At 43.2% G+C, this 19,025-nt stretch overlaps 1 protein-coding gene across 1 annotated transcript in view; it reads left to right on the forward strand.

Annotated features, from left to right (window-relative positions):
- tgfbr1b (transforming growth factor, beta receptor 1 b) overlaps nt 1-18,758 on the forward strand; it is a 106,494-nt gene extending 87,736 nt beyond the window's left edge. Inside the window, exon 9 of the mRNA XM_074693031.1 lies at nt 11,903-18,758. Within this exon, the coding sequence (XP_074549132.1) occupies nt 11,903-12,028 (126 nt within the window). The 3' untranslated portion in view covers nt 12,029-18,758. The remainder of the gene's footprint in view (nt 1-11,902) is intronic.
- The last annotated feature ends 267 nt before the right edge of the window (nt 18,759-19,025 follow it).

Consider the following 19,025-nt stretch of genomic DNA (forward strand, 5'->3'; position numbering starts at 1 on the left):
ACATGTGATCCCATGTTTTTCAGATCCGATGTTTTAGATCTTCTGTGCGCCCAGCAGCCATGTAGAGTAACAAGTTTGATCTAATGAATTCATGACTGTATTCTCATACATTTATGAGATTAATCTGTAAATTTACTTTTTTTCTTTAACCTGACCCTAACCCTTCATCATCAATTTTCCAATTAATTGTGAACAGAATTATTTTAATAACTTTGTATTTTATTTCACTGTGACTAAAGCTCTAGTGTCCTGTTTGAAGATAAAGAATGACTGAACCAGATCCATCCAAAAAACATTCAAATTATAAGGCTGTGTTCAACAGCCAACAGGCATCAAATTAAAGTTAAAGGATAGGTTCAGTTTATACAGCTTCTACACTGTTTATAGAATGAAGTAGAACTAAATACTCACCCAGAAGGTTTTCCTGATCCAAGCAGTGCTTTGGGAGATATTTAGATCAGAAATTGTGCAGCGGACGTCTGTATAATGGGATCCATCGGGGCATAGACAGCGCCGCTCCTAAAACTGCATTAATTGATGAAAAACTTGTGTTTTTCACCAATATTCCATCATGGTCCACTCTGAGATAGTCCTCTGCGTCAGTCTGTGTCACTCCTGACAGCGCTGTGTGGCTGTACTGACCTCTGAACTGACAAAGACTTTGTTTACGTTTGTCCCTCAAAGAAAGGAGGAAGTGGAGTCAGCTCTCCACAGAGTACTGTGCATGCGCAGAGGGGCAAACGTAAACAAAGTCTTCATCAGTCAAGAGGTCATTACAGCCACACAGCGCTGTCTGGAGTGACACAGACTGCAGCAGAGGACTAACCCGGAGTGGACCATGATGGAATATTGGTGAAAAACATGAGTTTTTGGACGATTAATGCAGTTTTAGGAGCGGCGCTGTCTATGCCCCGATGGATCCCATTTTAAGGACGTCCACTGCATGATTTTGGATCTAAATATTGTTTATTGTTTATTTCAAGGATAACTCCTTGAGATGCTCATCTCATTTTTGAGGGGGTCCTTACAACACATGATATGATCATCAGTATTACAAAATCATAATTAGAGATAAATATATCTCCTGAAGCACTGCTTGGATCAGGAAAGCCTTCTGGGTGAGTATTTTGTTCTACGTCATTCTATAAACAATGTAAAAGCTGTATAAACCCAAACTTATCCTTTAAGCCCATTATAAGGTTCAGAATTTATACCAAGCAAAAAATAAACGAGGAAAAAAACTCAAGGTAGCTCACGACTTGTTTTCCTGTTGAAAGAAGCTCTCATCCTAAAACTGGTTGGAGACCCCTGTTCTAGCACCAGGGAGGACAAGGTGGAAAAATTATTATGTTTTATGATGTGCAAAGCAAACCACCAGTAGCAACTCCATACTGTGAGAAGAAGTGGAGAAGGAGGGAGGTGTTGTTCAGATACTGTCTGTGGTTTTGTGGCTGAATTGCAAACTAGATATGCCGGTTGTTTCTTAACCTCCAACTCCTGGAGTCCTTCTCAATAACACTGCTAAATCATTTGACTTACACACAGACACACACACACACACACTCACTCACTCACTCACTTACACACACACTCAGGAGAAACTCAGGCAGACTTATTTTCCCACAGTCCCCAGAGAGGAAACATCCACTCAGCCGTTGGAGGAGAAAGTGTGTGTATGTGTGTGTGTGTTGTATCCATGCAGTCTCTGGTTTCAGAGTGAGCAGTGTTTTCACAGACTCGGGCTCACACACACACACACACACACACACACACACACACACACACTTGTGGTATTGGTTTGTTTACTGGATCAGAGTCTATTGAATTGGAGCTGATTCAGTTAAATGAAATCCTCTGCAGCGTGAAGGCAGAGCCGTGTCCGTCCGTCAGGTTGGAGGATGTCTGCAGATCAGCTCAGATCATCTCTCTGATCTGTCCCTGTCTTAACTCTTTGGTGCTGATTGAAGCTGCTTGATTGTGGACCTAACTTCAGCTCTCATCAGTTCACTTTGTGGGAGCCAGAACTGACTCTCTTCATCTCAGCAGCTCTGAACAGACGTTTTTTTTAAAGCAGCCTTGCCCTGAGCAGACAACTCTGCGCCCACACACACTTTGTGAGCTGGATGTGAATGCACACATCACATAATATCAGAACTCATGTATATTTTGACCTTAACTGTCTTTTTGTCTGGCAGCCTCTAGATAACTGATATTTTCTGATCAGGAGAATATTGTGCTGGTCTTTAAATCTGAACAGCTCTTGATCTTTTTCCAAATTGTGGTTTACATGAGGTGTGTGTGTGTCTTTATAATCAAGTGATCACACCTCTGGGAAATTGCCCTCTAAGATCAGCTAATGAAACCTTTCTCAACCACAGGCGGCGTGATTGATTCTGTTTTCCCCGCTCAGTGAGTGGAGAAACATCATTACCTTGTGTTTTAATCAAACAATGGAGCCTTTCTTCCTCTAAAAGTTTAATCGTCTCTATCTCAGGGAACGCATGAAACATCCTCGTCTCCTGTCTCAATAGAGAGCTGCTGTTCAGGGTTCACTCTGCTTTTACATCTCTCAGCGTCTTTTGTAGCTCAACAGAGCTCAGTGCTGTGGTTTGAAATGTATTGACCAGCGATGCAGCAGAATATGAAAACAGCATTGATGTCTTTTGTACCACTGGGTCTTTTCTCAGAAGCATTACTCAAACTCTATTTACGTGTGCCGGCTATATTACAGCTCTAAGTTTTCAGAGAAGCATGAGCTCTGAGGAACTTCTGGTTATCAATCCAGAAAATGTCTCCTCTGCATCAAGCGGACTGATTTGAATACTTTGAGTGTTGATGTAAACACCAGCTCAGACCACAGAGCAGCTCTTCTTCAATTTAAACTCTAACACCAGTTTTCATACACCTACTGCAGTAAACGTAAAGACCAGAGCTGCATGAAATCCACTTCCTTGATACACACAATTGACCTCTGGCTAAGCCCCGCCCCCTCCACTCACCCCAGTTGTCACAGTAGGAGACATTTCACAGGATACTGTTGATGATTTTTGGAGACAAAGATCACAGATCATCTTCAGTCACCAAAAGTCTCTGAAGTCCTCATTGGAGGGAAATATGAATCATTTTATTGTTGAGAAGGTTGATAAAAAGCTTCAGTTACAGACTAAATGTACAGCTCCCAAAGCAAACCTGATAAACTGCATCTGGTTAGCATCAGAATCTCAGACAACAAGACAGAGGATCAGCATTGGTCAGGACAAAAATATAACCTCCTTTTTACCATCTTTACCAAGAGTGAGTCTCTGTTAGTTTGGAGCTACAGGATTTACACTGAATCATTCAGCACAAAGTTTGACAACCTTTGTTATCTCAGCTATTACAGATAAGCTAATGAAGCAAAGCTTCAGAAGCTAACGTTAGTTAGTGATGGGTACCGAATTAGGTACTTTTATAGGTACCGACTGAATTCTGTCAAAAGTACCAGGTACCGATTCACATAAAAACAAAAGGTACCATGTTTAGGTACCTAAATGCATCCTTGTGACTGTGAGGGAGTGGAAGAGTAGGCGATTTCCCATACTGGACATGAACACAGCATTGCAAGATTATATACTGAAGAATAAATATGCTTAGTTGAAAAAAATCTAAATTTTATTATGAAACAAATTTAGATTTTTTACCACATAAACACAAAAAAGTATCAAAAATTGGTACCGTTGAGTACCGATGCCAATTGCCAGGTACCGGGCATCGGTACCATATCATTTCAAATGTGAAAGGTAACCATCCCTTACGTTAGTTTAACATGAGTCCTTTGGACAACAGCTAATAATGATGTATGATCACCAAAGTACAAAAACTAGAACAAAAAAGGCCAATGAACTCTCAACAAACAAAGAGAAATGATGAACAACACAGCTAGGAGCTAACGTTACGCTAACTTTAGCTAACGTTAGAGAAAATCCCAAAGTGTTCGTCAATATTTTTGAGCCAATATTGGCCAATATCGATAACCTGCCGATAATATTGTGCATCCTTACTTAAAGTCTCAGAAAACCTTCATAAAACCAAATGAAAACCGACCTTCTGCATTTCAATGGACGTCAGGCAGAGGTTGTCTGAGTGCATTGTACATAGAAATGGCTGTAGGCACTGTGATTGGATCAGTGTGTTTGAGGGCGGGACTTAGCCATAGGTCAATTGTCATGCAGAACACTTTTAAGCAGCATTTTCTTGCTGTAAGAGTGACATGAAATGTGTGCTGCACCTGTGTGTCTCCTGTCTTTGCTCTTACATTAGATGTAGCCTCAGGTTTTCTGTCACTTTCTGCTCTGAGGAGAAACATTAGACTGTGCTGAAGGAATGAACATTTCTCCAACACAGAAGTGAAAGAGAAAAACTTTCAGCAGGTGAGATGAAGACGGCACCTGTCAGTGATGAAGTGTTTGTGAGCCAGGAGCAGTTCTTTATTAGCATAAACAAAGCTTAGAGGAGAAAGCTGATGTGGCCCTGTCTTAAAAATCCAGCGCTGTCTGTTGTGTTTCTGGTCCCTTACTTCTCTTAGAACAGTTTTAGCTTTTGAGTTGTGTTTTGTCAAGTGTTAAGTTGTTTTGCACCACATTGTTTGGTGCTACAAAGAATTCAGTCCTTCGGCAGGAACATGTTTCATTGCTCACTGGGCTTCAAATGTAAGAGAAATCCAAAGCCTGTTTTATTCATTTTGAGACATTATTACTGCGTCCTGAAGCACTCACCTGCATTTGAAATCAGTCCCAGAAAGATTTCTGTTCTTGTTGACTGGACCCTGCATTTCGTGTTTTGTGAGTGTGTGAATGAGGAGCACAAACTTCAGTATTTCTTTGTGTTGTTTTTCAAAGACTTCGTATCCAAAAAGGTGCAAAACTAGATTAAATCCTTTATCTGAGCCCTGAGAGCTGAAAACACTGGCTGCAGCTACACGACCCCTGCTGTCTGCAACAACAGTGTGTTCCCAACACAGCATACAGATGTTTATGGATGAGAGGAGGGAGTAGAGCTGGACATCTTTGCTGCCTGCTCTTCCTCTGAGCAGAGACTAAACATCACTTGACTTGTATAATCGCTGACAATAATAACACACTGATGGAGTCCAAAAACCTGAGCAAAGCAGGAATTCACTGAGACAAGGAAAAACCAGTACAGGAGCACTTGACCAATCTGTCAGACTGTTCAATGTAAAAGCAATGTTGAAATACCTCATCCGGAGTCTGTGTGGATTTGAGCTCTGAAGCCTTTTGTTGAGACGGGGCCGTGGAACATTTGGTGCTGCCTAAATGTTTAGAGCCAAAGCTCAATGAGGAGAAGACAAAATTTAAGACAGTTTTTTTTTTTTTTGGTGACCAAAAAGGTCCAATCCAAGGTTCAAAATTGTTGGTTTAAGTGCTTTACACAGATTGAACCCACTGCTGAAATACTCTTAAAGAAGAAGAAGGACAGGAACAAGTCTAGGGTCATTGAACCCGTTGGAATAGTTCTGTGAATCTGATGTTTTAGTCATGCTTTTCTTAAGAAACGCTTTCACTTCCTTTTGCACGTTTATATGCACTCACTGAACTTTATAGATGCAGTGGTGGAAAAAAAAAAATTGATCAGTGATTTTTTTTTTTGACAAGGAAAACTAAAAAACTAGATTCTTGAAGGTTTTAATCTGTCAGTTTTCAACATTGCCAGTGTCAGTCAGTCAACAAAAAACAGGGAATGTGTTCAAACTGAACAGAAAATTAATAAACCATCTCATCATCACATTGATGTTCCGTGGTCCTGCCATCAGCACACAGCAGAGCTCTGATCCTGACATGTTCCCACCAGACTTGGCACTTCTGAGAGCTCATCTTGCCCAGTTCCTCTTGAATTGCTGCTGTAATTCTTCTAAAATCTTTGGTTCATGCTTTGAAAGGGACCTTTAGATAATCCACCACAGATTTTCAGTGGGGCTCATGTCCTGGGATTGAGCTGGTCACTCTGAGACCTGGATCCTACACTCTAGTGGCCAAGTTCCCCTGGACCATTAACTTGTCAAAACATCCAGTTTGGACCTGTACAGAGCAGAGCACATGCAGAATGATGCATGTGTGTTTGGAGAAAGGCTCAGTCCTTGTCAGGGTTCAATCAGCTGTCACAAACGATGAGAGAACCACCAACAGCAGCAGCTCTCATGAACCCCCAAACCATGATCCTGCTCCACCACGCTGACAGTAGGTCCTGAACCTGCTGGAGAAGATGCTTGACCTGGTCTTCTGGGTCCCCTCATATCAGCAGGAGAAAGATGAAGCTGGAAACTGGACCCATCTGACCCCACGGTCTTCTTCCTGTTCCTGGTGGTCCACTTCCTGTGTGCTTGGGGCTAACCTCTGTCTCTTGTGGATCAAGGCTTCTTAAAGCCTTGTAGGACTTGAACCTGTGATTTAAAGTGGGCCACGTACAGTGTGGGGGATCACTGGACACCAGTTTACTGCTGAAGCTCCTGTGATGTCATGTGGTGGTCTTCCCTGCACATGTGGATCAGGATGTGGTCTTTCCTTGCTGAAGAAACCCTTGAACACCCATATCGTGGTTTGTCCTAGAACTAGGGTTGGGTACCTTTCACATTTGAAACGATATACTTCTGATGCCCGGTACTTGGCAATCGGTACAGGTACTCAACGGTACCAATTTTTGGTACTTTTTTGTGTTTGTGTGGTAAAAAATGTCATTTTTTAATGATCAAGTATAAAAAGTTTTTCAATTTAATATATTTATTCCTCAGTATGTAACCTTGCCATGCTGTGTTCATGTCTAGGATGGAAAATCACCTACTCTTCCACTCCCTCACTGTCACAGGGATGCATTTAGGTACCTAAACATGGTACCTTTTGTTTTTATGTGAATCGGTACTCGGTACTTTTGACAGAATTCGGTCGGTACCTATAAAAGTACCTATTTCGGTACCCATCCCTACCTTGAACTGCTTTAGGTCTCTACCTAAACTTCCTGTCTGAGAATCTCTATCTTGAGGCTTGTTTCCTGCGTAAGCTTCATTGTTTTAAACATTTCTATCTCTGAAGAACTTTCAAATGAGCTGGATTTATCCAGACACCAAGCGCAGCCACAAAAATGTGTCTTGTAATGAAAAGCACGATCCTTATCGGTGGACCTCTGGTACCAAAATGACTTAACTTCAGGTTGTTCTCCCAGATTAGGTTGCACCAACAGCCAGCCAGTAAAGAATCATTGCAAATGGTATAGAACAACCTTACTTCACTTGATGAGGATGTCAGAAGGCTTGCACACCTCAAACCCATGCTTGATCAAGTGTTGTGTGTGAGCTTGTTTACACTCACGGTTGCACACTGACCTTAGAGAGACATTCAGTGAGTGTTCAGTTCCTCCTGAGAGCTGCAGGTTGTTTGCTTGATGATCAGTATACCAAAGGAGAGCTAAGTAAGAATGATGAGTGACACTTCTTTTCTTGAGCATACCCTTACACCGTAAAACCACTTGTACAAGTCAACCCTGATGACTCAAATGTTTCCACATCAACCTCTCAGTGAGGTCATGTCTGAAAGCTCTTACATAAGAAAAAAGGCACCTTCAAGCTCTGCAGAAGGAAATACTATTCACAGTTTATGTTTGTGCTAAAGCAGTGAAGAGTTTGCACCAACACACTTAATGAACTGCTGGAACGCGTGGCTCTCTATAGGAGCGGTGTAGGAAGTCTCAGTGAGGAAGCAGACAGACACTGAGGCTGAGAAACACACACAGACGTGTTGACTCATACATACCAGATGCTGTTTACTGCCCCGCCAAGAGAGACATGAAGGAATTTGTGTAAACTCTGGAGGCTGTATCCCTTAATCAAAGTCTTCTCACAAAGTCTTGTCAACAATCTCCACTTTAATTAGGCAAGAGGAAAGACTCCATGCTGCAGAAAGTTTGATTTGACCAAATTTGTCACAAAGAGATGTAATTTAATAAGGGAATGATCAACATCATATCAAATATATCTGTTTGTGGTGTGTAGAAGGAACCAAAAGCAGAAGTTTCATAACTTTGACGTATCAAGGGTTGGATCAGAAGTCTTTGAAAGGATTCCCAGAAGTGGACTACAGAAACAAATCGATGGACTGTTGCCAGGCTGATAAAGATTTCGAAACATAAAGACTTTCCTCATTTCATCTCAGAGTGAACTCTCAAGACAACCCAAAAGCTCTCTCTGTTTTCTCATATAAAAAAGAATAATCTACAAAAGCACCAAAATAACCCAGCAGAGTGAATATTCTATGAGGCAGCTGAAGCAGCTCAGCATATTTGATGAAGATGATCTACGTGCATGATTCTTCAGTTCTGGGATTGTTTCCACATGGTTGGATGCAGTTTCTGAGTCGCTTCGGATAAGTCTCAGCTGAATGAAAGTTATGTAATGTAACACTGTGTGTTATGATATCCCGTGTCCCATCAGCAGAAGGTAACTTCCTGTGAGCAGCGGCTTGAATTCTTGTTTAGATTAAAGGTTCAAACGCTGGTGAGCGTTAATATTTAATTTACAGAAGGTTCAGCTCGGGTTTTCTCCGTGGTCTCACATGTGTAGACTGTATATATTAAAGTTTACCTATACTTTAAAAGAGATCAGGCGCTGTAAGGCTCTTTGAGTATGGAGCAGCCCAGAGAGCAGCTCAGCATGCTAAAGAGGACTTACTCAGACTCACAGTCTCCCAAACAGAAGATGAAGCCAAGTTCATAATGAGACAAATTTGTAACATCTGTGGACACTGGGGAAGCAGCTGCTGTCCCTGAGCCAGCTGATCAGCACCCACATGATATGTAAACACAGTCCAGTGAAAGCAGGGCGACAAACAAGACAGATCACAAGGACTTGTTAATACTTGGAGCAGAATAAAGCTTAAAAAGTTGATGAACTGGGAATAAGGGAAGAGCATGCTGAGCTAAAATACCATTTGAGAGTCACTGGCATCCACTCAGCGTTGGTAGACTACCAATTGTTTAATAGATTTAGGTTCTGCAGCCTGATTCTGTTTACATTTTACAGTTTTGCTCGGTCTCTGCAATGTTCTGTTTCCTAATCCAAGCACTACAGCCCCTACTTCCAGCAATGCTTGCTGATGTTTTCTTTTTCTTTTGCTGTTTGATGCATGCACCATTCTTCTTCTCCTGTTATTTAATGAGTGATTAGTGCATCATGACCAGGTACCTGGGTAGAGAATGAGAAAATGTAATTATTTAAAGAGATATCATTCATAATATTTGTTCATCACCCATCTTGGAGTTTTTTTTCTGTCCATAAAGCATGTGCATTGTAAATGTAAGTGGACCAGGACAGGGGCCTTGGGGAGTGCCAGACGAGAGTTTTACCCTCAGGAACTTTCTCCTGTGGCTACCTGTTTTTCATTTATAGGTTTAGTACCTCCTAACCTCCTTTGAGCCTGCAAGTGTGAAAGTGTCTCTGTCAGCTCCTGGTGTTTCAGTTTAAAGAGTGACCCTGTAAACTGGAGACCTTCAGCTGAACATGTCTGTGGAGATCCAGTTTACAATGGCTGTTCAAATACAGAGGAAGTCCTGGGGAAGTGAACCTAGTTTAGTTTGAAACACCTATAAATGTGTCAAAATGTCAGATATTCTTAACATATGAGAAGGATGCATCTCGCTGAAAGTTGTCAGTCATCAAGGTCATTTTTTAAGCTGAAACATGGCTCCGTCTCTTCCTCTCTGCTGTCGTCATGTGTTAGAAAGCAGAGAGGAACGTTGTTTCACCTGTTGAAGCTGTTCCAGGCTCTGACGCTTCAGGCCAATCCAAAAGCTGTTTATTAGCTGTCTATCCATTCATGAAATACACTTTATTGTAGTGAAGTCCATTTGCTGTAAATTGTATCACCCTGGTCTAACATCGGTGTAGCTATTGTTAGCAGTAGTTGCCGCTATGGCAGTTTTAGCTAGATCACTATAATGAGCGAATTTAAAATGCAACTAACAAATCAAAACAGGCTGATGTTTATGTGGAGTAGCAAAGGATTGGATATCTGTTAAAAACAGGAGTATCATTTTTCCCTGCAGTTTTGGTTTCATGGGAAATGTCTCATACCCCTTCCTTTCAAGTGATGTCCTGGCTTTTCTTTGTTTCTAGGGCTGTGTAGCCCTTACCTTTAGCCGTCCAGAGAATCTGGACACCCTTTCACTAGATGTGATGATACATTTGGGATTGGCCTTTAATCTTGTCTCCTCCTGAAGGCCCATTTCTCCTCCCTTTATGTACAAGAATGTATATGTCCCTTTCAAACAATGGCCACTGTGGAAGAGGTATTGCTAAAGTGACTTTAACATAAAAGACCAAAATGGAGGCAGCAATGTTGGAGGCGGTGGTTAGTGAGGCTGTTGAATACATAGAAAAAGTTCTGCAATTGTTATTTCTTCTTCATGTCTCACTTAAAGTGATACTCCGGGATGGAACAAGTTGGGTCCTATCACAAGGTTTAGGGCAGAAATGACCCCTACAGCAGTTTTTTTGTGCAGCAGAAGCCCAGGGCGCTCACACCAAACACCCCCTCCCTGCTCCTCTGCTGGTTTCCTCTGCACTCAGACGGGGCCATATTTTACTTGACCAAAAACACAAATAAACGGACTCCCACCGAAAAAATCTGATATCAGTCTGCATTAACGCTTAAGTTAGAGAATTTTTAGCGCGTAACTTTCACACAAAAACACAGCTAAAAAAGGCTCTAGTTCTCATCGTGTCTCTTCGTCCTGGCAGACTAGCTGCGTTTGTTTATATCTGGCACGCCGGGCGTGCGGACTGATAAACTAAGCGGCGAGCGTCTCGAAGCCAGCTGTGGCTCTGCAGTGGAGGTAGCGCCGTTTTACGACACAATGAGAACTAGAGCCTTATTTAGCGGTGTTTTTGTAAAAATTGTATAAGTAAAAATTGGCCCCGTCTGAATGCAGAGGAAACCTTCTGACGGGCAGGAAGGGGGTGTTTGGTGCGTGCGCTCTGGGCTTCTGCTGCACAAAAACACTGCTGTAGGGGTAATTTCTGCCTCAAACCTTGTGATAGGACCCAACTTGTTCCATCCCGGAGTATCACTTTAAGCTACATACCTGGTAGTAACAGCAACACTGCCCCCATGGTTTCTGGTGGTACTGCTCTGTTTGGTCTGTATCTGTAAGCTACATGGAAATGTGCATTAATAGGGACAAAATGAACACAGAGTCAGACAGAAGGCTCTGTCTGTATCTAGAGCCATATGTAAGGTTGAGCTTGAGTGGGCCTTCAGTGTCAACAAATCCTTCAGTAGTAAAATAAAGCACCTCCAAAACCAGCACAGGCTGAGTATCCTTCATGCTAACGGCTAACTGTAGTGTTGCACATAGCCACACCTGTCTTTCTTTTTTATTTTTGTGGATTAGTTTTACCTGAATGGGCTCTGCGGTTGTCGTCTTCCTGCCCTCTCATGGTCTGGTGGTGTTTTGCGATAACCTTTTTTTCTTCCGTAGATCATTGAGCTGACTCATAATCTCACCTGGGTCCTCTGCCCATGGTGGACAAACATTTGGCTACAGGAACCAGGTAGTTCCTGGGGATGCTGTATGGTCTGGTTTAAAAACACCTGTATGTGAGCAGTGTGCTATAGGAACCAATCGATTACATGATCCTCGTTCTGCGTATGCCGGAACAAATATCCGCTGTTTCTGTGTGTATCAGATCAATCAGTCAGTTCCTGTTTATTTGGCGCTGAATCATAACAGACGTCCCCTCTGGACACTTTCTCGAGTCATTAACAGGTCTCACCAGTTATCGTTAATAACAGAGAACCTCCCAGGGCATCGTGTTGTGATTAACTTGAATTAACGTGTGTCGTCTGTCTCTCCTCTGCAGGCCTTGCGGGTGATGGCGAAGATAATGAGGGAGTGTTGGTATGCCAACAGCGCCGCCCGACTCACCGCCCTGCGAATCAAGAAAACGCTGTCTCAGCTCAGCCAACAGGAGGGGATCAAGATGTAGACACCACCACAGAAGACACAGACGGACAAACACACACTCACACACACATTAAGACTGTCATCCATATCGTTAGCATTAAAGCATCATCATCATCATCATCATCATCATTATCATTACTCATCCAGTGATCCTCCCCTTTGGCTGTGAAGGGATGTAAGGACGTTTTCCCCTCTTGTGCTCTATTTCGTATCCCATTACATTCACAGACAAACTGCTGAGTCCTGTGTGTGTGTGTGAATGTGTGTGTGTGTGTGTGAGAGTCGCTCTGCCCCCACACTTACACACACACCACTGATGGAGTGATTGATGGCTGTGCCTGAACGGGGATAAGAGAGATACAACAGGAAGCCTCCACTCTTTTTCCACCATCTTCCATATTCATCACATGAAGTTTCTGAAGACCCGCTGAGAGACCCGAGGGTCTAACGTAGAGTCCCAGACCGACTGCTCATTACACACCAAACCTGTGAGAGCTCAGACCGCGTTAGGTCAACTAAAGGCCAGGGCAGGGAATCACCTGAGGAACCTCTGAGCTGCCGGAGCTTCGCTTTCATCTCCTCTCATCTTCCTCATCGCCCCCTCATCTGTAAATTAGCATTCAGAGTTCTCTTCAGAGAGTACGCCGCTCGTCAGTGGGGCTGCAAGTGGAAATGAATCAAAACAAACGTACTCAAACTGTAAAATGACCCGGTGATGACATCTGTTACTGCACGGTACATTCTGACATGAATGTAGTGACGTGCACGCCTCCTGTAACACTAATCTACTGCATCTGTCTTTACAAACAGAAGAATAATTTGGAATAATTTGGAAGTACTTGATCCTGATTGGTCAGTTTCTGCTTTCTAAGGTCTGCTATGTGTCATCAGCAGACCACCACAGAGGATCAGGAGGACTCCAGACTCCTGATGATCTGCTCTGTTCAAATCACTGAAGAGAAAGAAATCAAAACTTAAGTTAAAGAAGTTCCAGCTGTTAACGTTAGGAACCTGTTTCTAAAATAATCATCACAGGAGGAAAATCTGTCTGAGTTCATGGATCCAGAGTCAGGATTCTCGCTGCATCAGCCTCTGATCAGAGTTGATGAGTGAGCCACTGAAAGGTGGTGTTTGCAGCCCTACTCCTGAGTGGTGTTACAGTAGCATTGGGAGCGTGGACCTGGGGGTCATGGGACATTGTGTAAGTCGCTCTGCGTGGTTTCAGACAAACATCAGCTTCATCTGCTCTCCATGGAGCAGAATCTCATCTCTGCAATGTTTTTGCACCTGTTTTTTTTTTCTTTCGTTACTGTTGTGTTTCCCGCCTCCCTCTGGAGCTGGACAGGTCAGTTTAACTTATTGTGTTTTATAATTTTCTTTCTGGTGGCAGGGGATTTTTTTTTTCTTTTGCAAAACAAAACTGGACATGATGACCTCATTCATTTTTGGCAACATGCTGCAACATATGCAATATACAGTAGATAAATGTGTCTATTTTCTATACTCTGCTCTGCTAAAACCACAAAACAGCAACAACAACAACAACAATCAGCTGCCACCATGCCTTCCAAGCCAGCGGTTACCGGAAAGTGCCAGTGCTTTAACAACCCAACTCCTCTCACGTCGGTGGCTGTGGAGTGTGTTTGCTCTCTGGAGTATGCAGCTCAGTGCACGTGTGTGCGCCACAGGTCGTCTGGAGGAGCCATACCGAGCACACAGCAAGCTCGTACTATGCACACCCAAGAAGGAGGGAGGACACTTCAGAAAGGGCGCACGCTGCACGTCTCACAGCACCCACAACCCAGCCGACTCTCTGGTGCCATTTCATCAAACCCTCACACCTGAACACCGGACCACCTCAGCAGCAACTCATCGAACAGCTTCTCCTCCTCGCGGACAGTCTGAAACTGAGCTCCAGCACCTCAAACTGTGTTTAGTTGGAAAACAAAAACAAGCCGCAGCGAGCTGATGGCGGTTTGGAAAAGAGACACAGAGACTCGTTAAGCATTACTGATGTTGCCCTATAAATGTAAACTCTTGGATTTCTGATTCTGTTTCTTCTTACGTGTTTGCGCCGTCATCGACTGCGCGGCAGTGCGGATCAACCTTTCAAGCATTTTCTCTTCTTTGTAGGATAATCAACAAAAATTGAGGTACATTCATTTAAATATAGCAAACAAATACTTACTAAGCCATAGGTTTTTCCAGGTTATGTATTATTTTTTTCTTTTTCTGTGGCAAGGTCTTTTTCTACCAGAATGTACATTTATGAAAAACAAAACTTTAAAAAAAGAAAAAAAAAGGTAAATTTGACAACTTTGTCATTTCAGCTTAGCAAGCCTTAAGGGACCAACGCATAAGAGTCGATCTGCTCTTATTGTTTCTTCTTCTTTCTTTTGTTTTGATTGAAAAAAAGATGATATATATTATTGATTCATATGGTAAAAGTAGTGTCATTATTATATCGAAAGGACAAAAAATATATGTAGCACCTGATTTTAAGGTTTGTTTCAGTCAAGTGTTGGTCCTTTGGCCAAATTGCTGCACATCTAAACCCGCTCTGTGTCATTTTGCAGACTAGCTGGTGTCTCATCAGAAGCACTTCAGCTCAGATCCTCTCCATTCGAACAGTCGACCTGCACCAAGCTTCAATAAGCCAAACATTCAGTTAATCTGAGTCAAAAGAAAAACCCCGGAGTCTCTTGATTGTTCAGCAATAAGTGCACTTCTGAACCCCTGCTGGGTTTACCTGTGTGGCAATTTGTGCGTCTGTGCGTCTGCCTGTCTTCATACGTTTCTTTATGGATACATAATGTATTGATGTGCTGCTACTTAGTTGTCCACCTCGCTTTGGAGAGTGGAGGTGAGAGCTGCCGTTGGATGTAAAAACCTCCTCAGATTGCCTGAATCTGATCTGATCAGTGTGCCATGTTGCTTTGAAGCAGATCCAGCCCATCGTCATACGGTTGGCAGTCCTCTTTTAGGTCCTCAGTGAAAGAGTTGTCTTCGGCTGACGTCCGTGAAGTGCAGGAGTCCGCTCTGCTGAGCGCTGTGGCGGCTTGTTCCACCGAACAGCTCTTCAAAGTGCCGCTCGGTTCAATCAGCCGCTCTCGGGCTCTCAGAGCGGGCGCCGCAGCCTTCAGGGGCTCTGCTGAAAACCGAGGTGCCAATCTTATCAATGGGCACTTGAGTCGCTACTTCTCTCCACTTTAATGCCCACACACAAAACACAGCTGGAAAAGCTTTTAGACATATTTTCCTCTACTTGAAGGCCAAGTGTAGAGGAGGAGGAGGGGGAATTTATTTGGAGGTTGTTCCAGAGAAAACGCGCTCTGTTGACGCCCTGAGAGCAACTGATGATGTAAGACAAGATGGATAATGTCACACATTATCCCTCAACATGTGACTCAGTCTGCACAGACGGTTTCTGATTGATTTCCAGACCAGGACTCTGCAGGTGTTAAATTTAGCTCATTGATCGGCTTCATTTAAAAATAATCTTCAGCGCTAAATTAAAGAATGTATCACCAGCAATACCATAATTGATCTATTTACGACGTGTGTCCATGAAAACTACATGAGCAGTTGCTTCAGGCTCGTGGTCCTCTCAGAAAACTAAGAGGAGGATAAAAATCAGATTGTGTTGTATCCAGCCGGACTGTTCAGAGTTGTCCCCGTGAATGAAGTATTCTTAGGTATTTAGAAACAGTCGGCAGTGGCAGAAGCAATGTGTCAGCCTTGTAAATATCTTGTGGAGTAAACTAAAAAGAAAGCTATCCTGATATCTGGAGAAAATGAAGTGGATATCGCTGCTATGTGAAATACAAAAAGGGGTGACGGACTATGCTGAATTTAGTGTTCAATGTGTGCTATTGTGGTCAGACTCAGAGAGAGCAGGGCTGTCAGGACAGAGCAGATCCATAACGCTAAGCCATGTGGGAGTGGGGAGCCCAGGTCTTCATTAGTCTACCTTTAAAGGAGCCCTGGCTGGCCCTGTATGGATCCAGACTGTACAGTGTGTGTAATCCACAAGCAGCATCATTCTCTGGGACATAAACAACAACAAAAGCTCAACTCAACAGCACCTCTGGTATGCCTCAACAAGGACAACCTTCATTCTGTCTTAAAGTCACCAGCAGCCTTGTACTTTTTCTTTTCTAACCCGAGATGACTTAACTGTAAAAAGACATGTTTGCACCCAGCTCTTTTTCTCTCGTGCTCTTTATACAGCTTTCTATCTCTCTGTCTTTGATTCTTGCCTTCCTCTCTTGTCATTCCATGTTATCTAATTGACCTAACAGATATCTCTAAGCTACAAGGGCCACGTGTCACTGCAGCCGGTCTCTGTGGCTTCACAGCTCCATATCACATCGAACCAACTCAAAACCATCCCCGACGACAGCCTGGGGTGAAAACTTAGACCTGAAACATTAAAAACATTAGGCAACAGCCTGACTCTCAGACAGTCTCTCCACAAGGAGGTTTTAAAAAAAGCCCCATTTCCACCAAGCAGTCCGGTTTAGATCAGTACCAGAAGGCTGTGTGCCACCAGGAGAAATACAGCAGCCACTGTCATACAGGAAGTGACCATTCTTTCAACCAACCAATGGACTCCTGTGTTGTAGCCACACCTTCCAAGATCGGATCCGTTTTGTCTGGCACCCCCACAAAAGGGTGCCAAAAAGTGGGACGGCTCATCTCGGTTATTTGGGAATCTGTCCTGGGATTAGTCAGTGGAAACACCATAAAACCAATGCTCTGCTGAGACGAACTAAACTGAACCGCTTGGTGGAAACAGGGCTTAAGTTTGCGTATCCAAAGTTGCTGGTTTATTTCTCAAGCTTCCCGTGATGCTAAAAGTGACGTCTATCTTTGTGGAGAAACTGTGAGAACATGACTCTGACATGCGTAGAACGTAGAACAACAGCTTTGTTTCACCCTCTCCTAAGGCCGACCCTCACCTGGCCTCAGGCTCGTCTTCAGATGTTGCTCGTCGTCTGTTCTGAACATACGTCAGCCCTGTAGCTCGTCCTTTTGTCTGAATGTTCAGTATTGAACCTGTAAATGATGTCGTTCCTCCCTTTTATTTGACACTTCTGTGGGTTTGGCAAACTTTTACTGGCCGAGGTATCTCTGAAAACCTGCTGTACCTCACCTTTGAGAATCCTACCTTTGCCTTCTTCGTCCTAAGCTCAGAATAAAACGGGGGGGAGGTCATTGTACCCTGATGATGAACAGCCACCATGAAATTTAAACCTAAAGGTTGCGTAAAGAAGCAGCGATGCTCCTGAGCCATTTGGTGACCCATGAGTCGACTGCTCGGTAAAATACGGCGCCGTGTCGTACACGTCTGATCCACGGAAGGGTTGGGGACGAAGACAACCTTTTCCTTCTGCTCTGTTAGCATCTACGGAGAGCAAAAACAGGGAGGTGACAAAACTATGCCAGCAGCTCTACAGCTCCAAACCACGCACTGAGTAATCCCCACAGCTGTGAATGTATCGGCCCTCTCAGAGTCTCCACCAATCTGAGCACAGCCTGCGTAAACTCAGCCCAAAGGTCACGGCAGCAACTTTGTCAACATGCAACTTTCCACCGCACGGGTCTCTCTCTGTCTTTCTCTCACTCTGCCTCTCTGTCTTTATCCTCTTCTTCTTGTTATGCAAAGCCTGGGCCAACGCGTGCGCCCGCTCAGTCGTCCCTCTGGATCACACAGGTTCAAAGACCAATCTATGCTAGCATGATCCACTCACTGTGATGAGGAGCGTGTTAGGGTCGAAGGGTTGTCACCACCTGCCTCTCCAGAGAACCGCTCCGCCCTGGTCTGTGCTGGACTCGCCGTTTCGGTTTCTGCTCGACGGGTTTGGGTCACCAAAGGGTTCAGGTTCTGCTGGGTTCCACACCTTTCCTGTCCGATGCTGCAGTGAGGCCTTTGTGGCGACAAAGGGTAGCAGAAAGCTTTATCACATTTTTATTTGGTGCCTCAGTTTGACAAGACTTCTTTTACTTTCACCTCGAATGACAAGACTGCATGTGATTGTGTCTGCATTGGTGTCTGCATTACCTGCTTTATAGATGTCATCCAAAAGCTGAGAAGTATCTAAAAAAAGCATAATTAACATATTAAAAAGGTCACTTAATCAAAAAGAAAATACCTCCTTTAAAGACCAATGTGTTTTACCTCACTGTATATATCTTCTCGATTTGTTTACTCCAGTTGATCTTTCTCTTTTGTTTCTATGAAATGCTTAAACAGTTGAAGAGAAGACGTTTCTTTTCTTTTCAATGGTACTTTTTGTCAGATGGCATTGTATTGTGTTTGTGTTGTGCCCAAGCAGTATACTATTCCTCTTTTACCATGCTCTGTATATGACCTGTTGGTTGTGTTCTGCGTGAGCTGTACAGTCAAAGCGCTTTACAAATGTCCAAGCCCCCTTCTGAGCTCTGGTACAAATGCCTTGTTAGATATGTTCTTTTTGTTTAATGACATTAAAAAAAAGCAGAAAAAAGGAGTCAGACGGGAGGTCGGAGGAGGAGGTCGGGGGAGGAGGTGGGAGGAGGCTGGAAGTGAGGGGAGGGACTGTAAAGCAAAAACCCCTCCACAACTGTTGAACCCTCCTCACCTGGTGACCCTCCTGGATTTCTAAACATATTATAATCATGACTTTTTTATATAGTGTGTACAGATGAATGAGATCGACATAGGAACTAGAGGATTGACACTTATGTTAACTTCTAACATAGCTGGAGTAGAAAATGGTGTGAATAAAGAAACCAAGTTTCACTACAACATCCGTCTCTGTCTGCTTCATTCCTCCTTAAAAATAACTTCCACTCACACATCTGTCAGACTATAGATTTTAAAAAATGATTAAAATTAATCTTATTTTGCTCTATCTTCATTTTTATACTATAATTTCCTTCCTCATCAGCCTGATCCTGATTGGTTCAAAGTAGAGTTGTCAGGCGATTAAAAAAATTAATCTAATTAATTACAGGATTTGTAATTAATTAATCCA

This window comes from Halichoeres trimaculatus, unplaced genomic scaffold, assembly GCF_033239565.1.
Source record: "Halichoeres trimaculatus isolate MK-OKI-2021-1 unplaced genomic scaffold, fHalTri1.1 fHalTri1_scaffold_18, whole genome shotgun sequence".
Taxonomy (NCBI): Eukaryota; Metazoa; Chordata; class Actinopteri; order Labriformes; family Labridae; genus Halichoeres; species Halichoeres trimaculatus.